We start from the raw sequence: 19,999 nt of genomic DNA, 5'->3' as shown, positions 1-19,999 counted from the left end.
CCTCCTTTGCTCCCCTGCTCTGCCTGCAGCCACAGGGTACCCCAGCAGCCAACACTGCTGCCAACCGCTCCTGTCCCCCAAATTCATCAGGCTCCTGTCTCCATTCGGCAGCAGCAGGAAGGTGGAAATTCCTTGTCAAAAAGCCTCATCCATGAAATGGAGGAAGTGTGGAGACTCCAGATGAGATCAGTTAAAGTGTACACAGAAGTCTGATTAGTGTGATTTTCCCTGTGTAAAGGGGAGAAGAGAGGTGTGGAGCAAGTTAGAGAGCTGGACACCTGATGCTCACTCTCTTCTCTGTTAAATACCTGAAATGACTCAGATGGGTAGAGAAAGATGCCAGTAATTCTCTTAATTGTTTTGGTTTGGAGGGCTTTTTGTTTTGTTTTGCTTTTTTGAGAAGAAAAAAAAAAAAAAAAAAGACAGTGGCAAAAGAAATTTAAAATCCTTAAAGTGAAAGGAACTGACAGAAAAATGAGATAAACCCTACCTTGCAGCTTCTATAGGAAATTGCATATCCCAGCAACCCTGATCAAGAATTCACATCGTTTAGGAAATTAAGAGGTATTGGTTCTGCAGAAGACTTCAGTACCAGTAACTCCTGATTAATTTGGTCACTTAATTACAGTGATTCTCCAGGAGATCAAGCCTAGCCAAAAAACAGCCTTTGAGAAAAAGCAGATCTTTTATGCAGGTCTAGCATCTGATCTCCACCAGCAAGCAGCCCCTGCTGGAGTGGCTCTAGCCAAGTCCCCATAGAGCATCCCAGGTCCTTCAGCATGATGGACAGGTTCCTGGCAGCATGATGGGTCACCAAAGAGCTACCACCTCCTACTACAGATGCACAGCCAGGTACAACCAGCTTATATCTCATGTTCATACTGTGGGGCAAAACAGCCACCAGAGTCAGTCCACACCAGAGGTTGGGTGATGCCCTTGACTCCATGAATTAGGTAACTCAGACACTGCAGATGCAGAGGACATTTATTTATGCAGGACAATATGGCAGAATACACTTTACAAGAATTTCCTATCAAAAGCAGGGATCCATATCTTTAGAGGTGACTTCTTGCAGACCCTCTGTGGCCTGGGCAGATATTTTCTCTGCTTGCCTAAGAAAGGCCTTGGCACTGCCACCTTACTCCAGAGGAGTATCACAGACCTTATCACAAGGTGACAAAATGAAGACACAGTGGCCAGCACTGTACCAGCACTTTGTTCATGGGGACCAATCTGCCTACAGGAAATGAAGCAAGCAAGCATGCATGGCCACAGAAGGATCCAGTCTGCACATAAACTGCTCCTATACTACAGTCATGAAGTTCCTGACATTGGCCTAGGCTGATTTTGTTTCCCTTCCAAACAGGGAGACCCTAGCTGTGTTCAGCTCTCTCTCTCTGATGGTGGTGCTTGCATCTCTCCTCCAGCTTCCCTCACCACCCACAGCAGCATATGCAACAGCTAATCCAGGATATCAGGTACATCTGCTTTGACATGAGCACAGCAGCTGGGTCCCTTTGTCTGAGTCCTGGTAAACCTGTCACTTGTCCTCATCTGTAAATGCTGGTAGTTGCGTGATTCATCATCAGCCTTAGGAGTGAGCACTGAGCCCATCCACGGCAGAGTAGTGCTGCATTAACTGAAACATGGGCAGTCACAACTCTTGGTGTCTCGTAGTCCTTCCAGGGCTTCAACTTGTCAGGATAAAGGGACCTTTGTTAGAGGAAAGTACAGGATCAAAGCTGAAATTCAGGATCACCTTGCTTGATCACAGCTTGATACAATATAAAATTATTTGTGTGCCCAGAGTGTGACAGCTCAGAGTCAAAGGACAGGACTTTCAGAAAGTTTTCTTGCCTTTGAAGATCTTCACCTGCACTAACCTTAACCTGCCTGGATTTAACAGGGCTGACTCACCTTCTACACCAACCAAAGCAATAGACACAGACGCTCCTGATTTACACCAGAGAAGAGAACCACAGTTTGGGATGCTGTTTCTTCTTTATAAGGAATCTGCCCCAGTTTGAAGGCATACAGGAACCCCACAGTCAGTATAAACTAGTACTCTCAGGTCAGCATGCACTGACAGTATGTTACTGGAAATCAGGCTACTCCAGTCTTTACTAGCAGGCAATGGCAGATTAATGGGATTTGTCATGGTCAAATTGGAGCTACAGTGGAATAAAAGGTAAGGTACATATATCTCTCTGCCTGGCAAAGTACTGAATATATGATCCTACAAGCAGATCCCATGGGGAGAACTACACTTTTAATCACAGTTTGGCCTATTTGCCTTTATAGGTTCCAACTTTAAAAGCAACCTCAGATCTGAGAGAAAGAACAAGGAAGAAGAAAAAGAGATTAATCTCTGTGCAGATGGGTGTACAGAAGTGAAACTCTTTTCAGTGCTAATTAACAGACAGAAAGAAACAAGGCAAGATCATACTAGCACTTTGCATTTCCTTTTCTAGCCAGAGTAAGATCAGTGACACCGAGAACCACATCTTATCATAAAGTAATGGTAAACACCAACACCAGAGAGCTCCCCAAGCTTCAGGTGAATGCAACCTGCAAAAACGTGCTTGTTGAGAGCTCCCCCCTCTTCCTTCCCCTTCAGAACAACTCAGCTTTGCTCCACAGCTCAGCAGAGCCTCACACAGGGGCGCAGCAGAGCCACGAGGGCAGCACAGAAAGACTGGAGAGGCAGAAAAGCCCACGAGCATCCCCGTGGGTCTGCGGTGCTCAGCAGTGGGTGCCCAGGACCTCCCTCCCGCAGGGACACACTGCCACCCTGTGGTCCTTCCTCTCCCCGGCGGCTGGGGAAGGAGGCAGGTGAGACGGGCTCGCAGCCTCCCAGATGCTCCTCAGTGACACAGGCAACACACCAGCCACCCGTGTGCACCTCGGCACTGTGCTGCAGGAGGGCTTTGCGAATTTAATGGATTGAGGCCAACGCAAATCTAATTTCTGCTAAGTCCTTGCAATCACGTAACTAGCGGCCAGGTGGCTGCTGTGGACACAGTGATGTAGCTACTGAAATGCAGTTACTGTCACTCCACTCCCCTCCACGGATAAATTATAACAAGGGGCAGATCATCAGCAAATCTTTAGACAGGCCAGATGAGAGACCAAGGGTAGGTGTCACCTCTGTCCCCAGGACTTCAAGGAAGCATGCAAAAAAGGGGCAGAAAGCCTGAAACAAGGCAGATGTTGACAGTAGGTTTCCTTCATCCTGCTACATTAAAAAAAAAAATAAATAAATCCCTAGCCCTAGTCCTTGCTTTGGGTGGGCTGGCAAAGAGAAAGGCAGCCTTAACATTAGCAGGTCAGCACTAAATGGCAAGAGACAGCTCTGACTGTATAATTCTGTCAGCCAAAAATAAACAGCAGGTGAACACCAGTGGAAGTCTCTCATCAGTACACTCAGAAGGTTATTTAAACACAGCCTAGAGACCTGTTTATTCAATAAGGGCTGTAATTAGCCTGCAAATTAATCTCAACACATCTCTCTCTGGCAGAGTGAGAAATGAGATTCCTTGGGGAAAAAACAAAATTAAGTGTTGCTGCTGACAGATGAATACTATGTATCCAGATTTTAAAAAATAAGACACTAAATCTAAAAACAAAGGGGTTGAGTTTATATTCCTAGTTCTTTAGAAAGAACTGAAGCAGGAGCACCCAACAAAAAGCTCCCTGAAGAGGCTGGAGAAACTGACTAAACTACCAATAGTACAAACCAAAATGTGCTACTTATAACTATGCAGGTACATCTGCATTTCTGAATAGGCCTGAGACAAAACCAACAGAAGAGACAGCAATTCTTTTGATGTACTTCAGTAGGCTTTGGGCCAGCTCTCTGGTGCAGCAACCTTTGATTTTTATTTCCATTACAAAAAAAAATAAATTAGAAACTCTTGTATACGTGCTCTTCTCTTCATTCAAACTGACTGTTGCCTCATGCCAGCAATCACACAAAAGAGAAATGAAACATTCCTATTATTATTGACAATGAAACAAGATTAGTCCTGCTCAGCCTCTTTTCCTGTTCTTCAGATTTAACTCCTGGCACAAACTTAATGAACAAAACCTGAAGCAAAGCAGCCTGTGCCAGACAACACATTCTAATCTGAAATTACATCTCCTGCTCTAATGTGAAAACCCCAAGCACCTTTGGAAAAAAAAAAACAAAACCACAAAAAAACCCCACAAAAAACAACCAACACACACATCTTGAGATAACCAGAGCTCAGGTATTCAATAGTCAGAAGCAGCTAGTTGGTTCTGCCCACTTCAATCAGGAGAGAGCACTCTGGGATGGCACGACTTCACGAGTTACTAGACACACAGCTCTGCAGCTGGCCCCGCTGGAGTTCAGTCTCACATCTCCATGCTGCAGAATCTCAATCACAATCAAGAGAAGGCAAAAGGGAAGAGAACAGAATAAATGCTATAAAGATAAATATACATACTGTATATGTTCTGTGAAGAAAAACGTGCCTATTGCTTGTCCTGTTTTACAATTAGGATTCAGAAAACGCAAGCAGTGTTCTGTTTTGAACTGTTTTTCACTGAAAACAAAACACACATTCTGCAGTTCATTCCTTACCTTCAGCAGTCCTTTTGGAAAGTCTTTGCCATCGTTCATTCCCTGGAGGTTGGCAACAAATTCCTGGCAGGTCATCTTTTTCCCAATGTTCTGGAAGGAATAATAGTGAAATACAACATTGTACACATGCTGCTTTCCAAAATGACATAAACAAGCAACATCAGATGAACTGCATCTCCTCACTCTCATGTAAGCCTGAGGCAGGCAGCACTAAGAAAGCATTCCTAAGAATACTCAGAGACAAGCATCCTTGTATGAATATAGTTAGAAGAGGGAAAGTGCATTTAGACCCCAAGTCCCACACATCCATCCAAAAAGAAAAACATCTAAAGACTGGAGGGTGATGATGAAGCTCCCTGATATCTGCATGGTGTCTTACATCCCTGTATCTCCAGAGGCTCTACTAGCCTCTGATGGAAAAGCTCTACTGGATCCTGCTGTAGGGCATAAGGAAGCTGTTGACTGAGGCCATTTCCAGATCTTTCTTTTATGATTTCCAATGCTCTCTTACAGTAGCAACTGTCCTGAGTTGGAGTAAGATGCCCAGGAGTATCTGGTAACTTTTCTGATTCACAGGCTGAGGCTGCCTTGACATTTCCATAGCATTGCTCTCTCAACTCTCTTTTTGTCTGATAACAGCTGCCCAACTGAGCCACAAACAGAGAAGGAACGGCTATGTTAATGTAGGATATAAACTGCTCCATTTAGAGGTGTGAGACTACCTTAAACTGCTCTTGGATCACACTCTTCATCACCCATCAGAAAAGGTGTCTGTTACCCAGTCCCCTGCATGCTAGAAGTCCCACACTTGGCATGCAGGGCGCCTTGTGAGTGGGCAGCAATGACAACAACAAGCTGGTGGAAGGGAGCCCAGAGGGATCTAAGGAAAGGGAAGCAGCCTCAGATTAGCTGTGAGACATGGAAAAGGTAGAGGGCAAACAGGGCTCTGTGATCACCAGGCTATCTTTGGGGATGCCACTGCTGGTCAGGAGAAAGGAGTGAAGATGACCTTTCCAAGGTCAGGGTATGCCACAGAGGCAGAAATACAGTGGAGCAGCTTTGTATTCAGACAGTGACTTGGGTTACGAGTAAGAGGCCAAATTAAAACAGGCGTGGAGCCTGAAGAATGGCAGCAGTCAGTAATACAGGTCATTCCATGTTACAGTGACATGACAGCTTGCACTGCACATTCTCTGCTTCCTTCCATAATGCATGATCAGGGAGAGATGGAAAAAACAGCAAACCTTGACCATTATCTACCCACCCAGGAAGATCCCACAGCCTGTGGTTAGCAGAAAGAGGGTAGACAGGAACAGTGTCTTACACAAGAGAGGAGGTTACTGGAGAGCACATGATGCACTGCTACCACATCATAAAGGCTCCTAAAAACACACTCTGGCTGTAACCCTGGCTCTCTGGTTGCTAAGCTTGCAGAACACCATAACTGCAGTTTTTGGGTGCAGGCTAGAGCTGTTCTAAGACACTTGCAAGTGCTTTCCTTCCTCCCTGTGACAGACCTCCAGTATGCTTCTGTTTGTTTCCTCCACGCAGCAGTCTTCAGCATCCCCACACAGACCAAAACCAACAGCAGTGTGGTCCATTTCACCCACTGACATAACTGGCATTGCAGAGGAATGGTTGCTTTGTTCCAGGACCTCAGCTAACTTCTCCATAGAGTGCTGCACGTGTTCCAGAAGACCTGTCTGGTAGTCTAGAAATACCTTAAAAGTCTCTAGCATCACAGTCTAGGTGATGAACTCCCTGCACAGAACACAGCATGCATCTCCAAGGCACACCTATCAAAAATTATTTCATTACAAAGAGAATGAAATATGGCAAGACAGGAATAAATAAAGACGTAAGTAAGAGTTTGTCTACAAGAGTTAAAGGAAAGTGTGAACTGAAGACAAAGCAGCAGCACTACAGCCCTACAAGCAGTTGAGCTTATTGTGAAACAGAGAGTCTGCACTTCCGATCAGTATGTCAGCAACAACTGGAGCTCAGTGTAGACAAGCCCTGTGACTCATTTCATTTCTGCTCCAGTAGAATCATGCTAAGGATGGGTTAAAGCATTATCTTTGTTAGGAAACAGGCAGTCAGTGTTTATCTGCAGGGGGCTGCATTCCAAGTAAAAAAATGTTCAACTTACCACCTATGTGGAAAAATGCAAAGCAGTTAGAGGAAGACCAAAATTACAGGAAAGCACAGAGAGAGAGAGAAAGAGACATGCAGGAGTCTGGCAAACTTTGTAGCTGTGTACATGTAACAACACACCAACGGCTGTCAGTAGAATAAGCCTCCAAAGTTACACACTGCAACAGCAGAGGCATCCTAGCTTCATCTGCAGATCAGCAGCAGCAACGATGGGTCAGGGCCAGAAAACTTACTCCAGTACCTGATGAGGACAATAGGGCCCACTAAAGCACCAAAGGAAATACTATCAGGCTGGACAACCATTTAATCTCCCTCCCTGAGAGTGCAAGGCAAGGCAGGCTGGAGAGCAGGTGCCCCAGGCTGCTCATTGCTCCAGGGAGCAAAGAACCTGCACAGGCAGTCCCAGGTTTGCTCAAGAGAAGCATGTATGCAAAGAGGCACACCAGGGCATGTTCCTGTACCTCTGCTCACCCTCCTGATGTGCAACTGACGTGCCTCTCAGTTGAGGAAGACTCAGCTGGCAGAGAAAATTCTTCATAACTCCTTTCCCCCCAACCCCCTCCCTCAACCTCCTTTCTCCCCCTACTTTTACAGTTTTCAGAGAAAGCCACTTGACAAACAGAAGGTAGACATCAAAACCCCTGGGGGAGCACACAAAAGCCTCAGCTTCACTACCTGCACCCACCACAGAGCTGCATCCACAGGAGCCAAGCAGCCCTTTGAGACAGACCCAGGGTGTTCTCTCTCCCCTGCCTGACCCTTGCTGTGCAAGAGCTGCCAACTGAGGTTCTCCTGGAAGAGCCTGTGGCAGTGCCAGGGAAGAAGCCAGAAAGAAGCCCCAAAGCCACCTAGCTGAAGCCACCTGCATACTATCATGCTCTGCTCCGTGTGTTTTTCCCTCTCTATCCTGACTCCAGGACAGAGGAAAACCTCCCATAGCATGGGAATACCGTGTACAGCAGGCTTATTGCACCATGGGTGCTGAAATACACATCCTAGGGCTGCTGGCACCCTGTACCAGTGTGACTAAGAGGATTCAAACCGGAATACTGTTTCCTCCAGGGCAGGCAGTGCAGAGAGGTGTTCAGTGGGGAACACAGTGCTCCTAATCAGGACATTCACAACCCCTCTCTGCTCTCTCAGATCAGGGCACCCTCATCGTTATTCTGGCTGGTATATACATATATGTATGTGTATATAACTCTAGTTCCACCAGATCTCCCATCTTCAGCTGTATTCCTGCAAACATCACCTTCCCTTTGTGACCACCCCAGCACCTCTTCACCTCCCTTCTTTCCTCTGCCTCCCCAAGTGTTTTTACACACTGGAAAGAGGTGTTTGAGGAGCAGGCCACCAGCCAGGGAACTCTGCTGCCAGAACACCCTCTCCAAGCACAGTGGCAATGCGAGCAGTCTACACAAAGCTGTGCATACTCACGTGGCCATGCAGGTCTGTGTTCAGCAGCATCATGGCACACGTGAGACAGTGAATTCCATCTGTAGAAAGAGACATAGCCAGAGTCACATGCAAATGCACAACTGGACCTTTAAGAACAGCTGAAACTGAGCCTCATAACCTAATTGCATCTGTTCCCTTAATGAGAATCTGTTTTATCAAGAAATACACATAATTAAATAAATGAACAGTGACGTCATCCCACAGCTGCCAAGCCCAAACAGCCTTTCTTTCATCTTTTAATGACTGTCAAAACTACCTTGCAGCACTCATGGATGAGGCAACCTACACACTGTCACCCTTTGCTTGCTAACACCAACAACTCAGCCTGAAGCATCTCCCTCTTCTTAATTTCTTCCAGGGCAGAAACAGAGGAGTAAAATGCACCCATTCTTGTAAGCAAAGGGATACAACTTGGTACCCTACCTTTCTCCCCCACTGGCCCCCTCCTTACTTAGGACTCAATCAGACTGAATTTTGGAGAACATCTGTCAGCTATTTATGCTGTCTTGGCTCCATATTGGGTAGAGAGTGCTCCAGCAACTTCTAAGGTGGTCCTGTAGCAAAGGCCTTCAACAATGAGACAGAACAAACAGATGGTATCTCCATCTCTGTCCTGGGGAGTCTGTCATGGTTTGGGCCCAACACGACAACAAAGGAACAGCCCCAGGGACACTCACTCAACTCCCAGTTCAGTCAGTTCACAGGCTGGTGGTTCCTGCTGCTCCTTCCTCCTCAGGAAGAAGGATTCCTTACAGTCCTGCCCTGCTTCCCCATGGGGTCCCTCCCATGGCAGAGAGTCCTCCAGGAACCCCTCCTTCATGAGTCCTTCCCACCAGGTCTGGAGCTGCTCCAGCCTGGGCTTCCCACAGGGTCACGGGCTGCTCAGGGAACAGGCACCTCCCCTGGCTCCGGGGGCTTCCAAAACTGCACAATCAGAGTCCACTGGCAGCAAATCCTCTGGCCACAACATCCAAGCCCACTGGCCAAGCTCACCCCTCCTGGCTCCTTCAGGGAATGTTCCACCTGGTTCCTCCACGAGAGCAGGGGCCCATCTGCCATCTGGCCATGGGCTGCAGGGAAACTTCTGCTTGGGCACCTTCTTCCCTTCCTCACCAACCAGCAGCACTGGGCTGCTTCTCCCTTCCCCAGCACAGCTCTTCACCCTAAGTGCTCCTCTGCTCAGGTGTTACCTCAGTTATTTCATCTCTCTAATGGCTCCTTGGCTGGGTTTGGAGCAGGGGGAGCTTCTCATCTTCTTACAGGAGCCACTCCTGGGGCCCTTCCCCTGCTACAAAAAAACCCCACCAAACCAAATCAGCACAGACTCTCTGTGACAGACTTGGCAAAAGTGGACACCAATTTAATTCTCCTCATTTCCAGGCACGTCTTTAAAAATTCAAAATGTATTTGCTGTCCACAAGTCCAGACAAAAGTGACAGTGCCCATGGTGCCATTTACCACCACTGAAAATCCAAATGCCTCTAGCCAGTATCCAAACATTAGGATCACATTAGGAAAAATATTTTCTTCCCTTCTTTGGTTCATAAACACATGGTGTCACCATCCCTTCTCTCACAGGGGTGTCATAAAGACAGAGTCATTTATGAGACACGAACACACTGTGGGCAGATGTATATAAAAACCTTTGTACCCAAGTGCAGTTAGTGACCATGCACAGAGGTCCCTTTAGCTGTGAAGGAAGAGGAATGGGGGGGCTGAAGATAGATCCAGAAACACTAAGTGTGAAATACCACAGGCTTCAATATGTGTAAGAGGAAGCCATCACAGAAAGATGTTCCCCAAGGTAAGGACCACGTTTTCTTAAAATGCTTTACAGCACCAAGCAATGTTGTTGAACTTTAGCAGAGCATGAAATGAGAGAAGAACTATTAACACTAACAGCAGTCTGAAGCAGCTTGAATCTCAGGCTGTTGGTGCTCCAGTTCATGTCTATGCATTTCTCTAGAGTTTGCCCTCTCATTTCCAAACTGAATGCACCCAGAAGATGGAAAAGGGAAAGGGGAAAAGATCAAGACAAATGCAATCCTGGATTTCAATTGAAAGGAACAACCCCCATTCTTCTCCAGTGTAGCACTTGACACTGATTGCACAAATACAGCATCAAAATTTTGTAGAATCCTGAGCAAAGCCTGCAGGAGTCATTTTAATTTAAATGTTTACTCAGCCTCAGAAGTGGCAATATCCCTCCTGCACTCTGGACTAGAGTAAGGCTGCCATATCAACTTGCAAACCACTATTTCAGTCTGGACATGACAGACTTACTCTACCTGACCACCTGCAGTCTCTTGAAACAAGAAAGGCATTAGAAGAGGACAGAGATAGTATGGGAGCAGATCCTGCATTACTGCTACCTGTTCCCCTCCCTGGCATGCCAACCCCCAAAGCTGGAGCAAAGGGACAAACACAACCTCACTGCAGCAGGAACAGCTCATAAAGCAAGGGGTAAGGAAGTGTGGCAGTACCTCCAACCGTAGCAGCTCTTTCTCACACTTGAGACCAAAGGCACAGCTTAGCCCTGTGCTGCAGTCACAGAGCTGCACAGCTCTGCTGGCACAGCTTGCTGAAGGCAGCAGCTGTGCCAGTGGACAGCTCATCCTCTTCTCCAATGACAGCATTCTCAGGCTTGACCCGGGTGCTTGTTTATTTCCCTCATGCATTTCAACAATGGCTGCAAACATTGGCAAAGAGGCAGCACTCCAACTGATGCTAGCTAGCCGATTTGAAACCATTCCAGGGTCTGGATAAAGCACCCAAAATTCACCCCCACAACTGGAAAGAAGTGGCATGCCTGCTGCCAGCGCACACAGAGACACACGCACTGAATGAAGCCCAGAAAGCAAACAGCTTCTCTTCCACCTGAGATGGGACCTATTCTCATCCACTTGTGTGTAGCTAGAGTACAGGCACCCACACACACTGAGGACATTCAAATCCAGAGGTGCTACTACTGAGGATTTACATTGAGGAGGACTAAACACCTTTCCTGATCAGGGATAAAGATAGATTTCTCACTGCCTCACCACATTAGGGAGTGGAGAATGTGGAGGGCTTCAATGCTCACCACAGGCAGTTCCTAAAGTGTGACACAATTATGCACCTTTGGTTCCCTGGCACACAACCATACATGCCATTGAAGGTGAGACTGAAGAAGGAGACAACCAAAGACAAAGAAACAAAGTTACCTTGAGAAGAAATGGTGTTTGGGTTGCACTGGTAGTATCTGCTGGAGAAGTGGATCAAAACTCTTTCTCGTTCCTGAGTTTCTCCAATAAGTGAAAAGGCTTTAAAGAAACTCCTAAAATAAGAGCAGAAAAACATGAAATTAAAGTAATAAATTTATTTTTGCCTCACACAGCACAAAGAGCAAAGCACACTTCACAGAAGTACGTAAGAGCACCACAGACATTTGGTTTCAATAAGCTGTTCTAGGAAAATGGGCTATTACCCTGTGTGCAGTTAATTCCAACATGATAGTAAATTAAGCAGGAGTTAAACTACCACTGGTCTCAGCCACAGAATATACTAACAAATGAACAACTACACCATTTGTGAGAGCTGCTCTTATTTAAAGTATTTTTCTTTCCCTTGGAGAAGGAATGGGAGCATGTGTTGTTTATGCATGACACACATCCAGGGTGTTTTCTGTCCTTTTCTAACTGCCAGCCCTCTACCTTTTAACTTCACACTCATTAGCATTCCCACCCAAATCAGATGAGCTACTTCAGGACATTATGCCAAGTAGGTACCCTGCAGAGCCAGAGCCCACACCAGATGTGCACTCTTCCTTCTGGAGGGTCACCTCTCAGAGCAGCCAGGACCCCACCAGTTGCCTTGCAGAGGGCAGTGTGACTACCTGACCTGCAAAAAATATCTGGGGAATTGGGCAGAAGAGTCATAAGATTTCCCACTGAGCTTCAACAGCAAGAGAAGCAAGCTGTAGCTCCTGGGTTCCAGCACATGACAGTCCTGGGCTGGTGCACACCTGAGTACACTCAAGTAGACAGCCAGTGAGCCTGTGCAAAGAGGTAGGACACAGACATCTCTTCTGCTCTTCGTGCAACACTCACCCACCCCACCACTTAACCATGCTGTTATTCTTCCTGATAGACTCGCCTCGCAGCCAAAAAAAAAATTCCCAAAATCCCTACATCCTGGAGCCAAGAGATGATCTCAGCAGTATCAGCCTAGGCTTATTTGTCCAGATGCTTCTAAGAAAAGTTTGAAAACACAAACCTGGGTCCAAAGCAGGACAGTACACAACATGAATGCCTAATAGCCAATTTAAAATAAGCTATGAGACTGAAACTGACACCAGAGCTTAGAAGCATGAAATATCTTGCTGGAACATTCACATCTATCTAGCCTAGACAAATAAGAATTTTTTTTTTTCTCTTTTATGTAAAGTGGGCTGTACTTGCAAAGATCTCACACACACACAGAGTGTGATCTGCCTGGCAATAACTTAATTTCACATGTAATGTATTGCAAATAACTAAATTCACAAATAGATGCAAATGAGTCCTCACAGGGTTTCTCTTCCCTTCCTTCCTCATGCTCCTATAGGACTTTCTGACAACTAATAATTTCAGCATTTTTTTTACCTTCACCCTCTCCTCCTCTTCAGCACCCTCAGGCCCCTGGAAGCTGCCTCAGAGAGGCAACTGATGAAATAGTATTTGGTGAATAAACAAGGCAGGTTCCTCACTCTCAAAGCATGATGCTGCATCTGAGAGCCACGGGGAAGAGTTTGTCCACCAGGAGGACTAGGATGGACTCTGAGAGGGACTGCAGCTGCAGTCCCACCTCCTCCACTCCTGTGGTCCTGCACACAATGTGAGAGATGCACCTGGGAGACATATGGGTGACAAGTCCAGGGTGGATATTGAGGTGCTAGAGAAGGTCCAGAGGAAAGCAACAAAGCTAGTGAAGGGACTAGCAGGAAAGTCTTATAGGGATATGCTGAGGGAGCTGAGGTTGTTTAGTCTGGAGAAGAGGAGACTCGGGGGAACCTTTTCACTCTCTACAACTACCTGAAGGGAGGTTGCAGTCAGGTGGGGGCTGGGGTCTTCTCCCAGGCAACTAGTGACAGGACAAAACGGTATGGCCCGAAGCTGTGCCAGGGGAGGTTTAGGTTGGATATTAGGAAGCACTTCTTCATGGAGAGGGTGATCAGACATTGGAATGGACTTCCCAGGGAAGAGGTGGAGGCACCATCCCTGAATGTATTCAAGGAAAGGCTGGATGTGGCACTCAGTGCCATGGTCTAGCCAAAGTGGTGGTGTTGATCACAGGCTGGACTTGATGATCTTAAAGGTCTTTTCCAGCCTTGGTGATTCTGTGTGGAAGTGGAGCAGGACAAGGAAGGAACAACTCTCCCCATGTCCCAGACTTGCCAGCAGCGGCAATATGCCCTGCAAAAGACCATCCCACAGCCTGGGGGTAGGGTAGGCCTGGGCTGCTGCCACAGGCTCCAGAATGCTGAACAAACCACAGCTTGTCAGCAAGCCAGCAGCAACAGGGCGGTTGCCTCTCACTCTCTGCAAGTGCCAGGCAGCATGGCTGGGCTCCCCCAGGGACAACGCTCTGCCCCAGCCCCTGCTGCCTCCCCAGGGCATCCCACCAGCAGTCACTGCAGCTACTCCTAAAACCTCGGCAAAACCACGGTGTGCCCACATCCCACAGGACCCAGGGCATATTTTAGAAAAGGTCATGACTATTAATATTAACAGGAGATCTACCGGGAGCAGAGACCTCCTAAATATGTGCCACAAAGCAATTAGGTGTTGGATTTCACAATTTAAAAGACGGATATATTTAGCATCGTGCTTCAGGGCTGCTAAAACCTGGAACGAGCAGCAGACCTCCCACTGCCTGCTCTGGCTGCTCCTGCCTTGTGCTGAAGGGGTGGCTCCACCTTGGCTCCCATTGCCCTGTCACGGTTCCTTTCTGCCACCTTCAGCAGGCAGGACTCTGGGCTTTTCTTGGGGTCTGCCACCTTCTCCTCGAGTTAGCCCCCTGGAAATGCATTTGCAAGGGGACTGGCAAGTGACTGCAGACCTCCTGATCTTGTATCATCAGAAAAAAAATAAATAAAAAAATAAAAAATCAATGGCCCACTTGAGTAACCTCAGCCAGATGATTTAAACACACTTTAAATCCCTTTAAATACCAGAACACCATGCTAAGAGGCCACTGCTACACAGACTTGGTGTTTCACCTCCCCAGAAAAAAAAATACTGAGAACAAACATTGTCGAAGTCTAATTCCAGTGTAAAAAGGAAAGAAAATTGAAGGGCTGGGTTTTCAAACACCCACGCTGGCAGCTACCAAACTCCCAACAGCATTTTCCACATGGAAATTTTTGCTGTTCTGCACATTTTTGAGTGCCTCAGAGGGATGCAGCGAGGGGGGCTGCTCAGCTACAGCAAACCCAGGCCCTGACTTTGTGCACTGTAGCTGGGCAAAGCCAGCTACAAAAGGCATCAGCCAAAAAACCTGTGTGGCTCAGCTGTGAGTAAACCCTTTGCCCAGCAGTACCTGGCAGAATACAAGTCCCCTGTTTACCAAGTGAATGGTAGTTTTTCTCCATCTCCTCTGCATCAAGGACCACCTCTAAGCAAGTCCACCCAAAGATTTCCCTCTCCAGGAAATGCCACCATTTCAGTAGCACTCTAGAGCACAGCAGCATGCCAAGTCAAACAGAACAGAAAAGCTGTCCCAAAAATGCATCACATCCTCAATCTTCACCCTTTTAAGCTCCCACCAGCCAACTGCTTCAATCAAGGCAACAGAGAAAACAGCACAGTTACTAAAGCAAGAACATAAGGTCTGGAAACAGACACATACCTGAGCGAATAGTCCAGTGTCATGCCTGTGAAGTCGAAAAACTTCAGGTATTCTTCGGCCACAAGCTTGCTGAATTCGTTGCTTTTAATCAAACAAATAAATAAGTAAAGGTTATCATTCAAGAGTGAGCCCCCTCAGAATCAGCTAGAAGAAAAATGTGGCAAAAGGCACATACTTTTTGCCCAAATGCTTTGCCACATCAGAGCGTTTGAATCTGTCCAGGTGGTAGAGGCGCTTTGCCAGGCGCCTGGCTGCTTCCAAATTGCTGCTGCTGCCATTGCTGAGATCATGGCCCAGGGCTCCACTGGCAGCTTTCTCCTGAAGTTCAGTGCTCCCCATGGCAGCACTGGAGTCTAACACCATATTCTGCAGTTCAGCATTGCTGTAAGACAGAAAGAATACACAAAGAAGAGAAATATGATGACTTTACAATTTCGAGAAGAAAATAATTGTAAAGAACTCCTCTTAGAATAGAAGGCAATTAATGGTGCAGATGCAAGATTATACAATATAGCAAATTCTACTTAATCATAGGAGCTGTGCAAAACAGGGACATTTATTAAGCAGTCATCAGAGGTTAAAAGAGCTAAACACGGAGACCCAAATATGGGTCTTCCAGCCCAGAAACACACTGCTCTGCACTCACCTTCTGAGTGTGCTGAGTGCCCAAAACTTGCTCACTTCACAGAGAACAGTTTGTTCTCATCACTCTACAGCTGCACCTGGTAACACTGCCTCCTCCTTTCCTTCTTGCACTAGTATTTTTTAACCCAATCACTTGCTTGGCTTGAAGGGTCCCTGTAGAAGCAGGCCATTAGTCATTTTCCAGAGGAAAATGCAGCGAGCAAGCCAGGGTGTTCAGTAGCTCCAAACTGACTCGGCACAAGTCCCTTCCTCATTCTTCCCCAGTTGTCCTGGAAACAATAAAACTCCCCAAACCTAAAATAACATCTATCTGAAGTCTCGGCAGCTTCCATGCCACCCATGAGCACCATGGATCCCACAGGGAGGCACTGCTAGAAAAAACAGGACTCAGAGCAAGGAACCCAGTCTGGGGAACAGGACTGAGACACAAGGCACCCAGGACAGAGTGAAGAACTGGTTGCTTTTCTCCTGCTTCCTCGTGGTGGCAATGATTTCCCTTGCCAGTTGCTCAAAGTCAGGATGCTCATCATTGCAGTCCCAGAGCACTTTACATAAATCATGCATTTATATATTCCTCCCACCTCCAATACAGCAGGAAAGCTCTGGAGGAGCCGGGTGCTTTCTCTGCTTCTCCCCTCAAACAGGCAAGAGCCCTCCACACCAGGAAGCATACCCCCACATACACACCCCTGCACACAGGCAGGCTTTTAACTCTAGAAAAGCTTTTCTCTGACACTGGCACAAAAATTCTTGCAAAATCTCAGCTCTGTGTGTGAGACAGCACTTCTATTAAAAAAATACCACACCGAAATTCTTTCCACTAAATCCTCATTTGACCAGGGCTAATGAACAATCAGCAAGGGTCCTGGGCAGGGCAGATCCAAGTGGAATGAGTTAAAGATGATTTTAAACACAATTCAAGATACCACATTTTCACATACTACTGCAATATTTGGGCTTGACAAGCCACAGTTAGAGCAACCTATTGCTGCGTTCCAGGAACACCTACCTAGCCACTTACTGAAATGTCTGCTAGCCACTTATTATCCCTTTAAGCATGAGATTTTCATATGTGAGCCTGAAATAAAAATCTTTGGTATTTTGCATGCCTTTGTCCACACAAACCATCACCTGTGCCCTATCTCTCTTCCCTTGTGTGGTTTAAGAGAAGGTGGTGTGTGTTGTTCCTACAGGAAGGAGAATTGCCTATTTCACCTCTGTTCCCATCCTCCTAGTGCTGCAAGAGCATCAAAAGTATCCTCCACGCTGCGGGTACAACTTTTTTTAGCCAGCATCGGGGAGAAATAGACTTCTAACCTGTTCCTACAAATACTCAGGATCTGATTTTGCACTTACTTCAGTGTAAATAATAAGTTCTTATAACAAAAGGGGCTCGGTCTCAGTGCTCTAGTAGTAGATGAATACTGTAAATACAATTCCAACAGCTTTAACATCACTGACCACCAGCTACCCTAGAAAACAAAATAAGCTCCCCCTGAAACCATTGTTGTGGAAAACGTCTCCTCAGCCCTTTCCAAAATTCTCTAAATTCAGTGTACTCCAAACTTGTGAAGAAAGCAAGTTCCAGCATCCCCTGGCACACAGCCTGCACCACGCCTTGTCGATTCAAATCAGGCATGACTGGTTCCAAACTCCCAGCTCTAACAATTGACAAGAGCAAAGGATAAACAGGTGAGTTAACACATCTACGGAGCCTTCCGTGTACAAATAATGCTTCGAAAGCCATGCCAACTTGTAGAGCTTCTCTCATAAATCACATCCCTGTTTCACCACTGCTCTTTATTGAAGGTAATGTTTATAGCCCTGAAAGATGGCCAAAGCTGACATGAAACATCTGCACCCTGCTATGAACCAGTGCACTATGAGAGTCAATGTTACTGCAAACCACTCTAAGTTTAGTAAGAAAGGAAGTGCCAGCATCTGTCACTTAAGTGAAATAAACAGTACGGCAGCTCCCAACTTCTGTTTTGCCTCTCAGAGCAGTGGCTGGGATAAGAAGGAGGAACACCCAGCAGGAAGGAGAGCATGCTGCTTCCCCTGCTCACCAAAACTAGCCAATGGAGCTGCCTAGGAAACCTTATCACCTGATCTTCCAACCTACCTGATTGCAAGCTTCATCCTGATGGGGGTGTCCCTGCACACGTATCAAGGCTAAGAACAAGGGATTCTTCCTTCAGTTGAGTACCTCATTTTACATAGTAAATACAAGAAGGCATCAAATCAGCAATACAAGTGGCCTGCAACGGAATTTTCTCATTCAGGGAAAATGTCAGGTTGTTAGCATTAAAGTGCACCTACAGTTTTCAATTTTTTTAAGTGGTGAGAAGACTTAGTGCCCATGTGATTGAAGGCTTAGGACATACAAATATCCTGTGCATGACTGATGCAAGCTGCTTTCTGGACAGGTCACTTTAGCAGGGATCAGGGGGTGCTAGTCAGGGGGAAAACTGACATCTCTTCTTACCTTCAAATCTCTCTGAGCCTACCACTTTCCCTCTGTGCCTCAGTGTCCCCAGCTGCTGAAGACAGATAGCATTACCTGCCTCCCTCTCCAAAGTGCTTATCACGGATTCCAATCAAGGTATAAGAGTGACCAAGGCTGCAAATAGGTCTGTCTTCTGCAGTGTACAGTTTCTTTGAATAAAGAGTCCACAGCAGCATTACTAGCTAAACAGAGCCCCGAAAGGCTCTGTGATGCAGAGCAGGTCTGGACATGCATTTCTCACACAGCATTAGTCTTTATCACACAAAAATCAGAAACCTCCACTGACAAAGACAGACTGAAACTTTATTAGCTTCTATTTCCCCTAATCCTGGATTCAAGTGTAAAACGAACTCTAAGGATACCTCTGGTAATTGCCTGCAGAGCAACAGCTGCTGATTTCATCCAGAGACTTTTACATTAATCTCTATCAGAAAACACAAGCTACAAAACTAAAAAAAAAAAAAAAACCAACTAAAAAAAATAAACCACACAAAAAAAAGAACCAAAAAAGCCCCCCAACAAAACAAAACAAAAGCCAACACCAAAACAAACAAACAAAAAACCAACCAACAAAACCCCACAACCAACACAGATCCCTTTGGTATCACACTGCATGAACTGTGGCCAGAAACCAGGTCCTTAAACCTTCTTCTTTCTGTTGCCACTACTGCCCTCCTGACACAGCCTCCCTCCTTCTGTCAAAGCATCCCCAGGTTCACAGTGAGTGCACAGAGGCTGTGACCACCATATCCAGTAGAAACTACTGCAATTCAATAAACAGCTGCCATGGTAAATTCAATAACTTGTAATAGCAGCAGCTGCCCTTCCACGTTCACAGACAAAACACGGGCAGACTATAACATCTGTAAAGCTGGTTTCCCGTAACAGACCCATAACAGGTGAGCAGTCTCTGAAGCATTTTATACTGTTTTCTTCACTTATTATCGATCAGGTCTGCAATGATTCAGCTCTCAATGCCAAGGTATCTCAATCATGCCATGCTCAGCACTAACAACACTTGCTTTGTTTAAGAATTTTCTACATTTGGTTATCCCCCCCGCCCTAGGTTTAACCAAAATTTAAATTCTCTACAACAACATGTGATTGGGGAATGGCTGCAACTTCCAGACAAAAACAGAGCAAGGCCAGTAACACAATGGTAAGGGATACAGTCACCTCGTATCTCACTTGCCCACTCTCCCAGCCTACTAAGCTGCAACTACAATCCTCAGCATGAGTACCCGCAGCTTCAGGTGTCTTAAGACCTGGGATGCTCTTCACTTTTTGTGAGTGGCAGGGTGTGACAACTCAGCCTAAGTGCTGTCCTCAGCCCAGCCTCAATCCTGATCCCAGTTTACCACTGCCTGCAGCTCGTGGAAGACTGAACCACTGCATACACTTTGTAGCACATGGTTACCCACGGATGAACATGTGGCCCTGCCCTAAGAAACGCTAATCCATCCAGTGTGCATGTCCCCAGGGAGTGCAGTGAAGGCACAATTTCTGGGGGAAGTTGGATGACACAGGACTAGGACCTTTCCAGGTCTTTTTGGAGAGAGAGGAGGAAACAGGAGGAAAAACAATTTTTTCTCTCAAATAAATCTGTACACCTTTAACATCAGCTTTTCTTCAAGGCAGACTAAGTCAGGCATTTGCCAGCAAAGTCCATCAGAGCGAAATGCAGCAATGATTAAAAAGAAGGAAGGGTGGAGATGCATTCTGGCATGCTGAAGCTAGGGCCAGAACAAATATTGTTTTCAGCA

At 46.3% G+C, this 19,999-nt stretch overlaps 1 protein-coding gene across 1 annotated transcript in view; it reads right to left on the bottom strand.

Annotated features, from left to right (window-relative positions):
* Nucleotides 1-19,999, bottom strand: part of PSD3 (pleckstrin and Sec7 domain containing 3) — a 75,547-nt gene that overhangs the window by 45,903 nt on the left and 9,645 nt on the right. The window contains exons 3-7 of the mRNA XM_009998159.1: nt 15,261-15,467; nt 15,086-15,166; nt 11,422-11,534; nt 8,198-8,256; nt 4,607-4,696 (exon numbers count right to left, since the gene is read on the bottom strand). Of these exons, the coding sequence (XP_009996461.1) occupies nt 4,607-4,696; nt 8,198-8,256; nt 11,422-11,534; nt 15,086-15,166; nt 15,261-15,467 (550 nt within the window). The remainder of the gene's footprint in view (nt 1-4,606; nt 4,697-8,197; nt 8,257-11,421; nt 11,535-15,085; nt 15,167-15,260; nt 15,468-19,999) is intronic.

Source organism: Chaetura pelagica, unplaced genomic scaffold, assembly GCF_000747805.2.
Source record: "Chaetura pelagica isolate M959 unplaced genomic scaffold, ChaPel_1.0 scaffold145, whole genome shotgun sequence".
Taxonomy (NCBI): domain Eukaryota; kingdom Metazoa; phylum Chordata; class Aves; order Apodiformes; family Apodidae; genus Chaetura; species Chaetura pelagica.
This window is presented reverse-complemented; position numbering and strand designations above follow the sequence as displayed.